This window comes from Lissotriton vulgaris, chromosome 10 (genome assembly GCF_964263255.1).
Source record: "Lissotriton vulgaris chromosome 10, aLisVul1.2, whole genome shotgun sequence".
In the NCBI taxonomy this organism is placed as follows: domain Eukaryota; kingdom Metazoa; phylum Chordata; class Amphibia; order Caudata; family Salamandridae; genus Lissotriton; species Lissotriton vulgaris.
The window spans coordinates 726636983-726655829 of record NC_141698.1 but is presented as its reverse complement, the minus strand read 5'-3'; the positions used below and the strand labels follow the sequence as shown (position 1 = coordinate 726655829).

General features: G+C 41.9%; 1 protein-coding gene across 1 annotated transcript in view; it reads left to right on the top strand.

Moving 5' to 3' along the window:
- Positions 1-18847, top strand: part of JCAD (junctional cadherin 5 associated) — a 329723-nt gene that overhangs the window by 288923 nt on the left and 21953 nt on the right. Inside the window, exon 3 of the mRNA XM_086941588.1 lies at positions 476-4227. Coding sequence (XP_086797714.1) covers positions 476-4227 — 3752 coding nt within the window. The remainder of the gene's footprint in view (positions 1-475; positions 4228-18847) is intronic.

Sequence of the window (18847 nt, the reverse complement as noted above, 5' to 3'; positions counted from 1 at the left end):
TCACAACCAAATGAACAAACATGGCAACTGCTGCAGATGTGTTTTATTGTTTATTTACAGTGCTTTTGCTTCATATGTGCAAGTACGTTTTAAAGGGTAATTTTAAAGGCCTAGGATATAGATTTAGTGATATAGGAGTTGTAATTGAGCAGTGAGTTTTAGGACATATGCATGTATTTTGGGAAATGATTGCTTTGTGACTTCTATATTTACACTTTCAGATCCTTTATATCTGCCATTTTATGGACATAGTAAACATATTGTACTTATAATAAACAGCATATTTAATACTTTACATATTAATCTAATTAATCTACCTTTAGAACTTAGTATGTATTTTTCAGCTCTTACTCTGTGTCTACATGCCTGTTTTTGGCTTTATACATTTCTGCATTATTTGTCTAGAATCAATGTACAGTATTACTGCTTGTCTGTCATACCTTTGTTTATAGTGTCTCATTGTTTTTTCTTGTAGTTCATATGGCAGTGTTCCTCTGAGAGGATCTTCTCGGCAGAAGACAGATAAAGATATTGCCCACTGGAGAAGAAGGGGGCAGGACTTTAGTGTTTTGCTGGGCTACGCAGATAAAGGAAACACCAGAACCAATCAAAGCAGCACTACAAGCTTACCAGGCACCCACAATTCTAATTATACGCCTGGGACCTCAAAAGAAGACTGCCCAGTGGTAGAAGGAGCAACTGAGAATGTGATGAGACAAGATGGTTTGGCCTCAAAGGCATCGTTTTCAAACAAACAGAGAGAATTAAATACAGAACCATGGACTGATTCCACAAAATCACAGAACCAGGTGTCGGAAAATAAAGTCAGAGAAGCTTTATTTCAAGACAGTTATTCATTAGAATATAGAAAGAATGCATTAGGATCACAGTACGGAGAAAAATCCAGTTCATTGCCTAGAGGGTTTCTGTCTCAGAATATGGCACATGTGGGTCAACCCAGTGTGTCCAGCAACAACTGCTTACCAGGAGTCAAAAGTGTAGCACCTTATCCCAAAAATAGCATGCACTTAGATTTGAATCAGAATTCCAGAATTAGCAACAGCTTTCACAATTTGCCAAAACCCAAATATGGCAGACCTGATAGGCCTCCAATGTATCATCTTCACCAGCAACCTAGAGGAACAGTAGAGGCAGGTAGAGTTCAAGAGGACCAACCAAAAGCTGAACCTAGCCAGTCCACCAATATCAGTGAGCCTGGATATGACTTTTGTATTCAAGAATCTAATATCGAACCCCCAGTATATGTACCTCCGCCATCTTACAAATCCCCACCTGGACCAAATGTTAGTCAAATTCCTGATTGTGGTATGTATTTTGGTGATGACCTACAGCATCACAGGGATCATAGCAACAACATGAAAGCACAGCTTCCTGCTGATGTTGGGACAGATGGTCAATACAGTACAAAAAGCTGTGTATCCTTTGAAAACGATGAGCTTAATAATCATATTGGGGATTATGCATCTTCTATTCAGTATATTCCTTTTGATGATCCACGCATAAGACATATTAAAATGGGGCAGTCGGAAGGGCATCTTAACAACTCCAAAGAAACGGAAAATAAAGGTTTGGATGGTTTTCAAGGTTCTCAAGGTAGAAATATGGAAGATCAAAATCATGTTGGGACCCGTATGGACACCCAGGATTTGCTAAGTAATGCAACCTATGGTGCAGTGATGGGCAACCCTGCTGATAGGAACACTTGCTTGGACACATTTACAACAGGCTACAAAAAGCATGGTGTGCCTGACCATGCAGACCGTGCTACAACAGGCTGTGAGAAGGCTGCCCTCAGGTATGGTAAAAAAGATAAACATTCCCAGAAAAAAGAAGATTCTCATGAAGCTTGCGAAAAGCAAACTAAAACATGTGAGGCAGAAACTGAGATTCAGTGCAGAATCAGTTCAAGGAAAAAGATGAATGAAACAATATTTTGCTTGGTTTCAGTACCAGTCACAGCAGTGTCGTGTCAGCCAGATAAAGACAAGAACAACAATGATTTCACACAAAGCAAAGAGAAAATAGTGCAAGTTGATGATAACAGTATTAGTTTCCATGAGCAACGCTTTCAAAGCTCTTTATCCAGTGATTTGGAAATGCAAGTGCCCAACCAGAACCGACTAGAAAAACAAGAAGAGTTCAGACAAGAAGAATATAAACAAACAGATGATGTCAAGCTAAGCAAGTCCAAAAAGCATAAGGAACTCAGATATTCTGGTTCCTGGCCAGGAGACCACTGCAAAGACCAGCCACCCAAAGCCATTTTTCCTCGCGAGGATCGAAACTCAGAATGTGTTTCTAGTGCAAACCTAAGCAAGCAAAATGATACAGACTTTGGTCCAAACTCTGCAGAATCGTTACCTGCAATGAGGTCAAAGACACAAGCTGGTGACTATGGCCAGACGACATACAGTATTAATGGTCAAAGGCGCTTTACCCCATCCATCAAGAGCGCATTCTCCAGAACAATGTCCTGTGAATCTCATTTATATAAACCAAAGACATACCCAAGCGTGGCCTCTAGGCTCCTTTCTGGGAGCACAAATGGAAAAGAGAAGAGCATTTTTGCCAGGCCTGAAGTGGTGAAAGGTGAGGTACTAGGGTCTTGTAACAGTGAGGAGCCTTTTGGGCAGTTCCTTCTAAAGCCTGCCAACCGCCGGCCATGTGATGCAATCAGTGAACTTGAATTTCTGAACAAAGAGCTTCAGGAAAGAGAAAGTGACCAAAACTCAAGCTTATTAGAGAAAGACAAAGAGCAGCTGCATGACTGGTGTTCAGGGGAGATGGTTAACTCAATAACTGTTCATGAATCTAAAAAGCAAACAGATTATGAAAACAGGCCAAAAAAGAAAGTACAAGGGATTGTGATGCTCCAGACAGGAAGAGCTAAAAGCAAATCTGAGAGCGTGAGCAACGACGTTGAATGCTACAGCTCACAGGGATTTTCTGGTTTAGAGTTCCCATTGCCATTAAAAAACTGCACTGGACAATCGAGCAGGACATCTGAAGAAATCGCATTAACAAAAAACGACAGATGGGATTTGGAAGCAGAAAACATAAAAAATAAAAATTGTGAATATAGTAAAAGGCAAGTATCAACTAACAGATTGTTGAAGAGCTATTCCCTGAATTCAGCCACAACGAAACAGCACCCGATTTCCACATTCTGGGAAACACACAAAGACCAGTTCTATTTCGATGATGTATTAATGAGTCTGAAAAAAGAGAGCGAAAAGGCTGTTCCAGAAAATCATGACCGGATAGCAAAAGAGACAGATGTACAATTGCTTTCAGCAAATCGAAATCAAGGTCGGCCTGATTCAGATTCGAGTTGCCTGAGAATTGATGGCAACTCTGAGAATAGGAGCATGTGTTACAAGTACCACGAAAATGAAGAAACATTGGACATCCCAGAAAGTGAATCACTTCAGGCAAGGGCCTCGAGGATATTGGGTATTGAGGTAGCAGAGGACTCTATCAATGACCAAGATAGTCCGAGCCAGTACCTCGGTCCTGAATTCAGTCCCCGACACAATGAATGTTTCGAAAGAGAGAGGGTCATTGGAGCCACTCAAACCAAAGAAGAGACAGGCCAAAATGGTTTGTCGGAAATTGTAAACTATGACTTGAATGAAAACTCGGCTTCAAATGGAGATCTGAACATGTTATCAGAGAGTTGTTCCCCAACAAACACATTCCTGAAGTTCCGTAACCACCACAATGCCAGCTTGACTCCGGAAACTGAACTAGAACAACTCAAGCTTGAAAAGCAAGAGCATGATGAGAGTAGACGCTGCCAATCCATGCCATTCTCCATCATTCAAAGGAAAGCTGTAACACCCAGCTCAGAAAGAAAGACCAGGAGCACCTCCAAGATGATCGAAACCCTTCAAGGGAAGCTTGCCTGTACTCCACAGCGTACAGCCACAGATCGTCTGTTTAGGATGACGGAAGTCCATTCTGTTTCACGCATGAGACGCCTGAGCATAAAGCGATCCGATTCAGGAGATGAAGCTGATGCTGAGAAAGAACCACAAAAATCTGAAGAGGAGGAAGTGAGTGAACGCACCTTTGTCAGCAATGAAGTGTCTCGCAAAATTACGATCCAGACCAGTGCTGTTTCTAAGCGGATCATATCCCTTGATGAAACGCCAAATGTTACAACCAAGAGCAGTAAGAAGTTTGAGGATGACACGTTTTATATAGGTAAGCATCTGAATTAAATAATGCATAATAACCGTGAGTGTTCTGTTCTGGTCTTAAAGAAGCAATGTTTATGAAAAGGATAGATAGCACACAGATCGAATATTGGCAAAAGGCAAACCTCTGTGTGCCAATGGCTCCACTGTGAGGGCAAAAAGCAAAGGGACAGCGGGCAGCCCTGATGGGTGCCATGCCCTACCTGACACTGTCCTGATATTGTGCGACCAGTGCGGATCCTGGCAACAGGATCTGTGCACAATAAAAAGGTCCAGTAGACAAAACAGTGCCCCAAACACATCCATGACAGCGCGTAGGAAGCTCCAATCCAGTCAAATGTCTTTTCTATGTCCACAAACATGCATTCGGCCCATTCCGGTAACCGTAGACTTTCCCTCAGAACTGCAAATAGCCGCTGAACATTGAGAGCGGTCCACTGGCCCGGTATACACCCGGACTCATCAATATTAATTAACCCAGACATATGGGGAAGTAAATCTTGTGCCAACACCCTGCTAAGGATCTTATAGTCAACGTTTAGCAATGACGAAAGCCGCTACACAGTCACGTTTGTAGCAGGCTTCCCTGGTTTGAGCAAGGGAACAATAAGGTCTTCCTGCAGGGTAAGGGGGAGCGCCGTAGCAGATAGTGCATGTTGGTATGAAGCCTCTGAATGGGGACGTGGAGTTCAAGGTAAGCGCATAAAACTCCACGGGCCATCTGTCCAAGGAACATTCCCGCGGACTATGCGTCAGACTTCAGCCTTATTTTCTTGCTTTGTAGTATCCTCTCCAAGTGCATCAGTCACCTTCTGGGTGAACCTTCTAGGCGGTAAATCGTCCAACCAATCGTGAATGGTGCCATCTTGCAACGTCTTTCTAGCCGCATACAATTGCAAATAAAAATCCGCAAAGGAACAATTTTTCTCCCCCTACGCATGCTGGTGGGTACTGTCTGATGTTACCATCTCCAAAGTCAGCGATCCGCAGTGAGAGGGGTTTCCCAAACAAGTCAGCAAGGGTCCAGACCTGTCCCCTTTGGCGTGCGCCCTGACCATAAAGGCTTTGGGATCCTCTACTCTGCTCTACTCTACTACTTTGCGTCCAGTAGGTGCTGTTGCAGATCTGGCCGCTCCAGGTGCAAGCGCTCTAAAAGTCTTCTCATAGACATCAATATCACTTAAGAGGGCTTTGTGGTTCATAGTGCGACAATGTTGGCACTTTCAGCCTTGTCACTAATTTATTATCAACCCACTTAATATTCTGAAAAAGCTGTGCTCGCAATGCCTCGATTTCCAGCAGCCATCTTTTTTTCTTCGATATATTTTGAGTCGTACTCGAATATAGGGTTTGAAAGGTCATTTTGGACGGAGTTTGGGCTGTTTGTGGGTGTTTTAACTTTTATGGTCTGCTGGGCCAATTGTTACAGTGTATATTTCCCTGATACTACCACAAACAATGCCTGCTGCAAGTGCATATGCATGCAGTCTCCCATAGTTTGCAAAACACCTTCACAGAGGATCTTTATAAGTTCACAATTGCCCTGATTGTGTGTGCTACGTTTTTTAGGCCTGGACCTAAATTCTGTCCCAGGCCGACTGTGAATTTTAAAAATAGTGAAAACGAAGAGCATTATATGAAAATCTCAGCTCCTTAATGTAAAACAAGACATGAGAATGCATATTCTGGTTACAAAGAAACTGCTTTCAGGCATAGCTGTGAGGGTAAAGGCACTTTTACATTTAGAAATGAAAGCATTTTACCGAAGGAGACTTCTGAAACTAGCCATGCTACCATTTATTTCCAAACTTTATTTGACTTTTATAGTTGAAGTAAATGAAATGATGAACTCTTGGAAAAAGATTTATCAGCGCACACAAAAAAGTGAGGGAGGTTTTATCATAAATTTTCCTGACTGAAAAAAGTGCAACCTTCAAATGTTTCTATGCGCTGCAGGGCGGCTGAGCAGGCTCACATTTTAGAGGGAACTGTGCCAGTCAGTTTCCAGTTGAAAGGAACAGATTATACACAACAGCCTGTGCCAATAAACATAGATTTGGAATTGTTGTATTTGAGATACTCAACCAAATTCTCTAGAAGACGTAGTGATGACAAAAATAAAGCACAGAGACACATTTTTAGGAAAAATAAACGTGTCTCAAGTCCTTAGAATAATTTAGTCAATTTTGTAACTATGCAATGGTGGTTGAGTTCTCAGAACCTCTTAACACCACCAATTCGGTTCTGTTAAGTTCTTCAATACCTTTAAGTTGTGCTAAATGATCCAATCATGTGAACACTTGTTACCTTTGTGCCCAAAATGGCAAGTGTCTATGATGTCATTAATAGAGACTTGAAAGATGTTTCTTATTTGTGAGGCGTCTAACATTAATGTCGCCTTTAAAAATATAAACATCATTTGACCATGTGACTTGGTATCAGTGTTTCTTTTAATTTTTCCATAAATCGCCCAATCCAGGTTGGGCAACTTGTGTGTTGGCGGGATTGCAGGTATCCAAGGTTGATGGACTATTTATTACTTCTCGAAAATATTAAACTATATATTTCTGGTATTGAGATTATCCTATTGTAGAGAGTGGCACTTAATGTTAGGAGATATGAAAGTAAACAATTGGACCCCTATTGGCTATTTGATGGAGATGAGGTTACAGAACTTGAATCAAAAATAAGTGGTCCAGAAGAATGATTGATTATTTTAAAAAGCGTAGGTTAATATTTTATAGGAAAACTAAAGGCGTGTCTGTTATCTAGCTTAACATAAGGAGTCTTGTAATTATGTAAATGTGCTCGAGCTCTTGGTGTAAACAATTTAGTTCTCACAAAGAAGTCTTTTGAAGGTCTTCGATTCTTTAGAGTTGTGTGGCACTAGCTCTCGAATACAGGATAAATAATAAAGGTATTAATATGGTCACATATTCCATTTCCATAGAGTCTCTGGAAGTGCATAATCTAAAAAGCTTGATGTTAGTGTGGAGTATCAATTCATTTGCCAAACCTCAAATATTGTATTACTTTTCAGGTTTGGTTTTTTAGACCACTTTCGCTGTCTCACCAGACTATTGTTTTTCTAAGTAATTCATACATAATCTACATGTGTTGAGGGGCTTTTGGTCTGCTTCATCCTTTGTTCTATTCGATTGTACTTCACATTTTGCTTCTGCTTACTGCAGCATATAGCCTGACATAGTGGGTCAGCCCACTTTTGTCATTGACTCTATTCTGTTTGAGTGACTGTACAAAGCCGGTACTCTATTTTCACATCCGCCTAAAAATAGTTCCTTTCTTTTTAGTGACAAAGGAGGTTCTAGTTGTGCTTTTTATTTTATTTTTATATTGTTTTAATTTATTATATATAAAATCTAATATTTTTATAATCTTGCTGAATGAATGTGTGTATTTTAGCATTCTTCTTTGTATTTGTTTATCTTGCAGTGCTATTCAGCCGTGGCCGGTGCAGGTAAGAGTGGTGGGGCCGGGTGGAGGGGGATTCGACGGACGATGCAGAGGGAAAATTCATTATTTATTTAATTTTCCCTCGTCATCATTTGTTTAAATCTCCCCCCAACCTGGCCCCATCCCTCTTACCTGCACTGGCAGTGGCTGGCTTTATTTACTAATCTTCATCTCCATTATGTGAAAATCCCAACTCTGTAACCAAGAAAACTACACTCTTGACAAAACATCAAAGAAAACCATAACCATATTTTTATGGGAAGAAGGGAGAGTGCGGACCAGATTTGATTTATACCTGCCCATGGCTGCTATCTTTTTAGATGCCACTAAGGCTTTTGATTCCATTGAATGAGATTGCATATTTAGAGTGCGGCTGAGAATGGGGTTCCCCCCTCTCTTCCTCTCATGGATTCGGTTGCTGTATCAGATGCCGGTGGCCAAAGTGTTCTTTAATGGCCGAACGTCTCAGGCGTTTCCAATTACTCGGGGTACTCAACAGGGGTGCCCTCTGTCTCCCCTGCTCTTTGCAATAGGGGTCGAACTTCTGGCGGCGAGACTAAGACAGCGCCACAATGACAAGACCCTGCAGTGTATCATGCGGCAGGTACTCGTGTCCCTCTATGCTTATGATATCACGCTCTATATCCAGAATCTGCAAGAAAATCTGAATCCGATCCTTCAGGAGTTTATTGTATTTGGGAAGCTGTCGGGAATCCAAATTGATTGGGGAAAATCTTGTATCTTTCCACTGACGGCAGCTACAGTTCGGTTCCCTCGGGATTATCCCCTGGAGTGGTGCGAGGATGACCTGCTTTACTTGGGGATTCAGGTGACCAGGGGCAGGGAGGAACTTATGCGATTGAATTATGGCACTGTGATGACTCGAATAGCTGACTCACTGGATTGCATTACCCTTGTCTATGGCAGGCCGGGCCTCATTGATTAAAATGGTGATCCTACCACACTACTTTACTTGTTTTTAAATATCCCTTATCACCCGGGAACTTTTTTTTTCATGACACTCAGGTCGGAAATGACGCGACTAGTCTTGCCAAGGTCGTAATGGAATATCCTTACCAGGTCATATGCCCAGGGAGTGTTCGGCATACCAAACTTCGAATTATACTACCTTAGCACACAAGCACATTCTGCATGGTCCTGGGTTAAACAGCTGAGGTATATGCCGCAGGTTGCGGTGAAGCACTGGCTTGCACACCCCCTTCCCTTGGATGGAGTAATTCATGAACCGCCCAGCCCTAGGGAACAAATGCCGACCACTGTTACATGCTCGTGGCGGCATGGCTCACATAGGGCGCATACTACAATCACCCTTGCTGTATTCCTCATTGCTGCCACTTACATATCACCCGAAAATGCCCCTTCTCCAGGAAACACTGTTCCGCAACTTCAGGAAACGCACCCACATTCACACATGGGGTGATCTATATCATGAAGGACAGTTCCACAGGATAGACCAGACATTTCAGGGATTGAGACAAACCGCTTGACGTTTTTTTGTATATCCGGCTCAGGCAGGGTGTTAGATCTCTCACCCCAAACTTCCCTGAGCAACCACAGGAATTAGCCCCAATTGCTACTCAAGAACACGACGGCTAGACGTCTTGTCTCCCTGTTATATCGGACAATCCACACACAGAGAGAGCTTCCGGAGGCGCCCGCTCGTGCACAATGGGAGGAGAAACTGGGTAATGCCCTAACGGACGATCTGTGGGAAAATTGTTGCCTACAAACGGAAAGAGTGTCGTCCAGTAGTAGGCTCTGTATCATACATTATAAATTCCTACATAGGCTATTTTATACACCAGCTAGAATGCATAGATATCACTTGAGGGACTCAGAAAGATGTGACAGGTGCAAAGCCCCTGGGGCAGATTTTCCACATCTAGCCTGGGCCTGTCCAGGAGTGGGAGAATATTGGACACAGGTATTTGAAGCACTGACATTAATGACAAACACTCGCTTCGAACCCACACCATTGATGGCCGTGCTTGGCTATATTTAGCCGGTGCAGGCGGTACACCGCAAATATGTGGCACTTGCTGTGCTCGTTGGTAAGTGACAGGTGGCCTGCCAATGGGGCAGAGGGCGGGCGCCTACATTCAAGGACTGAATTACTGATCTGGTGAAATGTCAGGAGCATCTTAATATATACGCTGAGCTGCTACCTAGCGCTTCAAGACCTAGGGACATTTGGGCCCCGCTGACCTGCTATCTACTAGAACACTCACTGGAGGAAGGGACAGACGGCACAAAGACTACCATCCATTAACAGTACTGGGGCGAAAATGGGGGGCCCTTTGCTGTGTAGGAGGTGGAAGGGGAGAGAAATGTGATGCTGTATATGGTAGTGTGATCCCTGAGATACTCACATCTTAGTAGGGATACTGGGGCACTTTGTGACAAACCTGATAGGAACTGATTCTTTCCGGGTGCCGCAACCCACTGGACAGGAACATTTATTGGCAATTAAACATGTGAAGGTCACTTTCCCCTTTGAGATATTGCAGATGAACGATGTTATGCTGAAGTAATGTAAAGTAGACATCCTTGTGACAACTACCAGGTAAGCAAGATTGATGACTGCATATAGAATATGTATGTAATGAAAATGTGGCTACTGTTTTGTTTGTTTGAAAAACCAATAAACATAATTTAAAAAAAAGATTTGATTCATACAAATTGGTTCATTGAGGAGGCAGAAAGGGGTTGCCTTTCTTTCGAAATAAAAGAAGTAGGAGTGACCAACACGTTTTTAAAACGTGGTAATAATAGATTATTGGAAATGAGGTTGTGGTGAAGTTTTTTTTTTATCTGTGTTTGTTCTTTTAAAGGTGGTCTCATCCACAGACTCAACACTTCCCTTATGATAGTGTTTCCCAAACTTTTTGTTGCATAGCTCCATTTTCCTTTTGTAGTGCAAGCTGTCGGGGTTGTATCCAAACTACCTTTGATTTCAACATTATTATGTTGGTTATGTCCTATAATTATTGATCTACCTAAAGCCCTCCTTATAACCCTGTGATTATCGGTCAGAGGAACTGTGTCTTAAACTGTGTTACGGGCTGTAGGATATCACAAACTAAAGTAGGTGCTACATAATTACTTAAACAGAGTTTCAATATTCAAGGAGAGGGATTAGATATGTAGCTTTTCATGCAGCTAGAGCACAGGCTTATTGTCGATGGACCTGTTAAATATTTCAGAACGTTTTGTTTTATGGCCATGTACTTAATTCCTATCACTGCCTCTTATATGTAGTGTTTCTGCTCTGCTTGGGCTTTCAGAGGTAGTACATATTAAGTATTGTTCACTCTTATGTCCTTCTTCTTCCAATACTCCAATCTCTGGAATATTAACTCTTGCTACAGGGCGTGGTCAGGAGTTCACCACTTTGTAGGGAATGTTCTGTGGTTTTATCTTTACGTAGAGGCAATTGGTTTATCCAACTGTTGTCACTGTATTGTTCTGTCCATTTGCCACCCACATGGGGCTGTCTCCTAGTTGGTCAGGCACAGGACTAGTTCTCTTTGGTGGTCTAGTATTGTGATCAGGCAGAACTGATGTACCACAGCGATATGTTATTGAATGCGTCTCAATTTACCATTATGTTCAAAAGCCAACAGCACAAGACCCTTTCTTACCATTTATTTAGTGGTTTCATTTCAGCACTTAGGTTTCCACCCTCTATATATATTGGCTTGCCACAAATGTCTCAATGGCCAGCTCTGTAATTTCTTCTCAGCTTCCGATCTTCTGGATTCTTAAACACCTCACAAAACATAATAACTCCGATGTTTCTGCTTCATGTCTATCAAAGGTGGCATCCACCATTCAGTTACATAAAAGGTGAGCAGGACTAAAGTTGTTAACTTTAGTCCTGTGGAGATATTCTTGTGGAGATATTCTTGTTCACAGCTGAGGATTGTGTCAGTAACACAGCTTTGGATATCTTCCCCTGTTGTGTCAGGCCTCGGGGTCACTATAAGGTCACAGTTTTATCTCTGTGGGATCTATCTTTGTTGTCCTGAAGTTGTGCACTGGCTAGCGTCCAGTGTTTCCTTAGCTCTAAGATGCTACATTGTGTTTATGTTACCAGCACAATGCCTATCGCATCAGGGTACACTCTTCAAAGGCCTTTCTAAGCCTAAACTCTGGCCACAAAATTCTCACCATATTTTATCTATTGGTTTTTTCAGCAAGTGCAGACGGTCAATACTTCATAGCATGAAGTTTCATTAAAGAATGTTAAGCCTTACATAATTAGTCTTTTGCTTTGAACATCGGTCTGTACCAACATTGTTTTACTTTTGAAATGTTCCCAACCGCTGAGACGTATAAAATAAGAATTAGGTTTTTCATAATTTCTTGGGGACACTATGCGGACAGCTTAATGCCACACCCTGAAAAAAATCAGCAACTTTCCATTGTATTTCTCAGCAGGACCGTATCCAGATTTGTTGCTGGGCTGCGTTTCACATAATCCCAATGCTGAAAGGCAAAATTCTTGCGTCACCTATCCGCATCCACATGTGGTCTTTTGATAATGCATGAATTCAGCTATTTATGCCAGTTTGGAGATAACCTTCTGATTACATGTTATTAAGAGACAACAGAAAACTCACCATCCTTTGTGTAAAATGTGTTCAAGCATGCCATATATTTACTGGTGTAAAAGTGCAAAGGAAAGTGACCCAACGGTCTCTTTATATTCCCGTTAAAAAACTATTACATATGTCTTGTGATGCATGCTTGGGCACAGAAATTCATAGCAAAGCATTTCACTCTCCATATTGTGACTTACTCATGCCGGTTCAAAATGTGCAGTCAACTAAATCCCACTCAGTTAGCCCCAGTGATTGCCAGGAGTGAAGTGGGTTACAAACACCGTATAAGATCTTTGTGTGCTCAAATGAATCTGCCCCCACCATAGCCTCAGACCCCCGCCCAGGGAATATAGCCGTTAATGGCCAGCAGTTCATGAACACACATCTGTGCGTCTTAAGACTGATGAGTAAATGCCTACCATTTGCTACTCCCACACTGATTTATAGTGCTTTGACAGTAAGCACTAGTTTTGTAGCAGTGTTTGGCAATGCACTTAAAAGAGCATTTTATAGAGGTTTGCCTCAAGCCCATTTAGAGGAAACGCATAGTTCGGTTGCTCTTTGGAATTGTTTTCTTTATCCAACTTAATATTAGCATTTTTAAAGAAAAGACATCATCAATTCTATGATGTACAGCAACGAATAAGATGGCAAGCACTGGTGAATATTCGTCTTGGCAACCTACTGCAGTATAGTGGGTCCAGCATATGCCCTGGAAAAGAAAGGCCAGTTTCATCCTCAATTTACTTGCGGTCTCATGCTGCGGTTATCTGGGAATATTCTAACCAAACGCGCCATATCTTGGCATGTTTATGTGGGTGGCCCCTCTCTTCAATTGAGTCGCATCTGTCCATTTCTCCCAGCCGCCCCCGAAGAGATGGAGCCACAGGGGAACTCTAGTATTTTGCATTGTCCAGTTTGGCTGGCTAGAGCCCCTAGTCCCATTAGAGTGTTGCCCTTTCATGTATCGTTATGCTTCCATAATGCTTAGTAATACTAAGGTAGGGGAGACTTGTCTTCCAAGCGCTCTTTATAGCTCCAGTGTATTTTATTTATTGATAATTGTGCCTCACTATATAACTTGAAAACATCCCTGTGCTCCAGACACATGTCAGATATTTTGAGGAGTGTAGTTCCTCCTATCTTCCAGAGGCATTGAGGGGATTTGCAAGCTATAGAAAGGTATTTAAATTGGTTTAGTCACAGCCTTGCGGAAATGGCTATGTGACCGAGTGCAATAACAGCCTTTCCCCAGTGGCGGTGAGGGTGGGTGAGGAGTTAAAATTCACTTACCTTTCCACGGCTGCCACCTTCCTCAGTTGTCTGCCCTCGCTTCTCTTCCCGGAAGCACACAGGCTGCCCTAAGCAAATCACGACACTGCTGCCACCATGACAACAGATTTGTGATTGGTCTGAGCTCCGTGGTTCGGCGCTCAGACGGGCCTGCAAGCCTGTGCATGTTCTCCACATAGGTTGTGTATTGCAGCCCAGTGGAGAACATGCTAAGTGCGCATGACTGTTTGGCCGGTCCAAGACGGCCGGCTAGACCGTCATGCGCACTTAAGCAAACATACCTCTCTTCCCCCTGCTGGCTGTTATGAGAGTCAGTCCCCGCCCAAAAAACTGGCTTCAGCAAGGAAAAATAAAACGATAAGAACAGCAAATTTGTATCATTTTATTTTTCCTTTTTTACAGTGCTGAAAAGCAGTGAGGCAATGTTCTTCCGCAATAGCGGAGGAGCCACCGCTGCCTCTCCCTTTCCCCAGTTGGCATCATCTAGTTGTTTTATATCAGTTTCTCATTGAAATATAGGTGCTTGTAACTTACCAGGAAATAATACAAAGCAGAGAACTCCCAGCGGTAAAGGATGAACAATTTGCGCAATCCTAAGGGAAGTGGATGGCCACTAGAAAATGAATTCACTCAATCAATACATTTCAGTCGATAATTTCAAAACTAACATAAAAGCACAGACCAAAAAAAGTGCATGACACACCATAAAAATTAAAAGTAAACAGCTACAAAATCTTAAAAATTCATTGTGTTACGGAGGCGAACAGCCCTTTTTTTTAAAAGCTCTCAAGTGCAAAACACACTGAGGAGCTAGACAGCCTACGTAAAAAATGAAGTGCAAATTTGTGCCTATAAAACCATCTGATTTAAGAATTGGCAAAACATACTTATTTTTAAAGGGCACACAATATTTACAAAAGAAGATAAAATGTGTCAACGTCTGGGAAGAAGCCTCACCACAAGGGCAGATTAAAATGATTGTGGAGTCATATTTACCAAGAAGACAGCACAAGTGGCACCTACTAGTACCCAACTGAAATCTAGTCAACAACGACTTTCGGCATACATTTTTCACACATCTAGATAGGGTTCCATCCTACTGCAAGTTTGAATTGTGACATAGTCCACCACAGAGGGATTTTTCAGTTCATTTGCTTCTCCGTAGAGAGTGACATCAATAGTTGCTTTTTACCTGTGCTCCATCACTTTTAACTATCAGATGTGGAGAAGTAAACAGGCCTTGTCGGCCTAGAGATTCCATAACGTTCTTAATATGTCTTAGCCATTGGATTTCATGGCCCTGATCGTATGCCAGACAACCAGTAATGATCATGGTATTCAGATGAGCCTGCTTATTTCCCCATAAGGAAATCCAAAGGAGGAGCGGAGCCAATTTTATGAGGTCCTCAGTGTAATTAAGCCCAAGCTCCTCATGAGTGCAAAAGTGCTTGCTCGATGGCGGGAGTCCTAGCAGTCACCTACAAAAGCGGTTCTGTTCCTGCTGTAGCTTTGAGCAGGTTTGATCACCCCAGATAGCAGTCCGAAGGCAATGACTGGGACGCAGTTCTGTTTAAAGATTTCTAAGAGAGGTGACATCGATTTATTCCCCACCTTTCGAGCCAGCCCACAGACTGATTGAACTGGAGACTTCTTTGTGAAATCCAGGGTAACCATTTGCTACATGCGTCAAAGGTCACTCCCATATTTGAACATTAATTTACTCACATAATGGGCTTTCACTTAATGGTGATGGGTCTAACCTTGGATTGTTGATGACCAGTTTTTTTAGAAATGATTTTCTCAAGATCCAGGTTATCAATAAATTTAACGAAGCCATCAGTTAAACCTCTCAAACCGTTAGTGGTACTCATAATTAAAATGGCGTCATCTGCATAAAGCAGTGCCAGAACAAGCATGGAATCCACCCTAGGTTGGTCTTTACTATTTACAATAGATAAATTATTCAAACCATTAATATACAAACCAAAAAAAAATGGGTGCTAGGACACAGTTTTGACGAACCACTCTGGCTAAGCTGAAGTGTTCAGTGCATTCCCCCTCCAGACCATACCCACAGAGGCAGTCACCCCGCAATGTAGAGCACGTAGAAAGTACAAACTAGAATGAGGTAGGCCAATCTGCAGCAGCATGTCCCACAGCTTTGATCAGTTTACCCGATCAAAAGCACTGCTCAGGTCCATAAAGGAAAGTTAAATGGGCCCCCTTTTTGCCGTTGTGTGCTTTTCATTCATTCATTAAATCTTTATTTCGGTTAAAATAACCATAAAAGAATACAATTCATTAAAAATATATACATCATGTGCTAGTACATCGGGTGCTGGACATCTGATCACAGATGATTGAAGTACACAGTATTACTGGGCTATTAAAATATATCAAAGCAAGGAATAGCACAGGGAACCAGGTTTGCAGTCAGATAAAAATTCAAAGCGTCAGAAAATTTCATATTTGTATAAGAGAAAAGTTAATACATTGTATATATATTAAAATAGTTATGGAAAACATCAGTGAACATGTTACAAAGGAGGGTTCAGGTTGGGTTAGGTGGGGCTACTATAATACGAATGCATTTTGTTTCATTGTACTCTCAATTGTCACAGAAGCTAAAATATTATTACATTTTTAGTCCATTTTTTTTCCTCACTATCGCAACTGCAAGAAGGAACCTACTCAAACTAAATAATATAGTCTGGGAGGTATCACCTTTAAATACTCTTTCACCATCTGTAATTTTTTCGAAAGCCTAGAAGAAGGCAGATGGGTTTGATCTACTTTTTCCTAGCTTGCAAGTATGCCGGGCATATGAATATGACGTGAGCCTCATCCTCTGTAATGCTCATATCACAAAGTTCGCATCGATCAGAGTTATTATTGTTCATTGACTCTGAGCTACACGCCCATTTAGAGGTTCTGGATTTTAGTTGTAAGATCCCATATCGGTACTTTAAATACAGTGATTTTGCCATTGAGGGTAGAATTTCATCCATAAAACATTCAAATTTAGATTCGCTTTTGATGTCGAAAAATTTGAGAGTCCGCTTCCCGATTTTAGAGTTATGGAGTGCTTTTCAATAATGTTGTTTTACTTTTCAATAATGTTGTTCAGACACTGCTCTTGGATTCCTAGTCTCCCGCTAAAGCAGTACTGTACCATGTTGGTCACAGTATTTTCTTTGGTCCAATCCTCAATCCTAAGAGAAATGATACACCCAACAACTTTAGCCACAGAGCCTATTAAAGAGATAGGCCTATAACACTTAAATCTAGTTTATTCCTCTACTTTTATATAGAGGCAATGGTGGCCGTATGGCATGAGGTTGGTATGCTAGTATCTACAGCAGCATCTAGGACGTTGGTTATTATAGGCCCCCAGAATTCGAATTATGTTCGTACAGATCTGTGGGGACCCCATCAGGTCCGGTGGATTTATGAGGTGGATTAGGCGAGATAGTATTCACAACCTCTTCAAGCGAGAAATTAATATTTAGCAGACATATTAGAAAGGATTCCTGCACAGCATCAGTACCAGCCACACCCTAAATATAGCTAAAATGCTCAACCCAACTTTCAACATTTATATCGGTACTGAGGATGTATTGAGTTATCATACTTGTTTTTGTTTCCATTCACAATTTTCCAGAAGGCTCTTGAATTTTAGTCTGTACTTAACCAGGTTTTCCCAAGTGTCATGCTTATTTGCAGCATTCCTTTCCCTGATGACCATCTCGTACGGGGCTCTGGAACGGACTATGCTGACTTGGTTTTTGGGGATGCATTTCAGGGCACAGCATAACCTGTTGGCTAGTTTACAGCCTTTGTTGAACTAACCTGGTTGAGGGATCTTCTTAATAGAAACTGGACTTAAAGAGTTGACTTAATAACATTATTGAGCTTTGAGAAAGCCTCTATAACAAAAAGAGCAGTTGATTAAAGGTCGACATACCATCATTGTTTAGGCTGAAATTAGTACTAATTTTGGAACCTAACAGGGACAGGAATTCCCCCCCCCCCCCCCCCCCTTCCCCCCTCCTCTTCAGCCTTAACCCTTTATCAGCACTCTAAGTCCTTGATCCCTTTTTCAGGAGCCAATCCTAAGCTTTTTACAAAGTATTGTAAAAAATCATTTGAGTTATGGTTACTAGTACAGTTTTCAATTGCCCTGTGGAAATGTACCCCTGTGAGGGCACACTGGTGCAGGGTCACCCTCTCGTCCTCGGGTCCGAAAAACAAAAGAGAGATTGGCACCGGAGTGAAGTAAAACAAACCAAGTTTATTAAAAGCTCATGAGCAGGACTGCGTCCAAACAACACCCTCAAGTGTTGAGGCAGGAAGTACAAATAATGCAAAAACCATCATCCTTATATACTGTTTGTTAGAATGCACTCTCATAAGAAGGTAAACTGGAGGGAACAGGTTTAAGCACAGATATAGCTATAAGCGAACAAGAACAAAGCCTGACCAGATGGTCAGTAGATGAGGAGGGGGAGTAAGGAATGTTTATGGCGGCAATAAGCCATCAATCGATAACCTCTGAGACCAGGTGCGCCGGCAGCTGCAAGCCCTTAGCACGTAAACCAGATTGCCCATGTCAGAGAGGTCAGCTAAAGTTAGAGGACAGGCTGGGCGAAAAGACGAGCAGCAGAGAGTATAATGAACACAACAGAAATTAAATGGACGCGACAGTCAAAATGGCTGCTGCTTATGCTAACGTAAAATTTACACTTTTTTACAGCCCCCTGGAACGGGCTAACTCATTCATACACTTAGGTACAAGGATATACTCTATTACCATGCCTTGTCCTCAGCCTGTAAAAGTAGCCCTCAGCTCTGGCCCATACCCCAAGGTTTTGGTCATATTCAGGAAACCAAATTCTAACAAATATCTAAATAACTTGACACCCCCCCCCCTACTGTTTGCTCTATTTGACATCTTTTTCCAAATTAGGAAAGGGTCACAGCAGGATACGCTGGTTCCACTTTTAGCATTGAAGTTCCACCCCCAAAATCACATTAAAATCTGAGCGGGTCCTTTTCTCTAAAGTTGTTAAGACTTGAAAAAGGATATGAATATCTCTCTCCTCAACACATTAACTGAATTATAGAAATTGAGGATTTGAATTCCCAGATGGGTAAAGACAATCAATATAGCCTTGAACCATCCCTGAATTCCAGACCATTGTGAGCAAACGCCCCTCTACCAATCCCTCTCCCCCC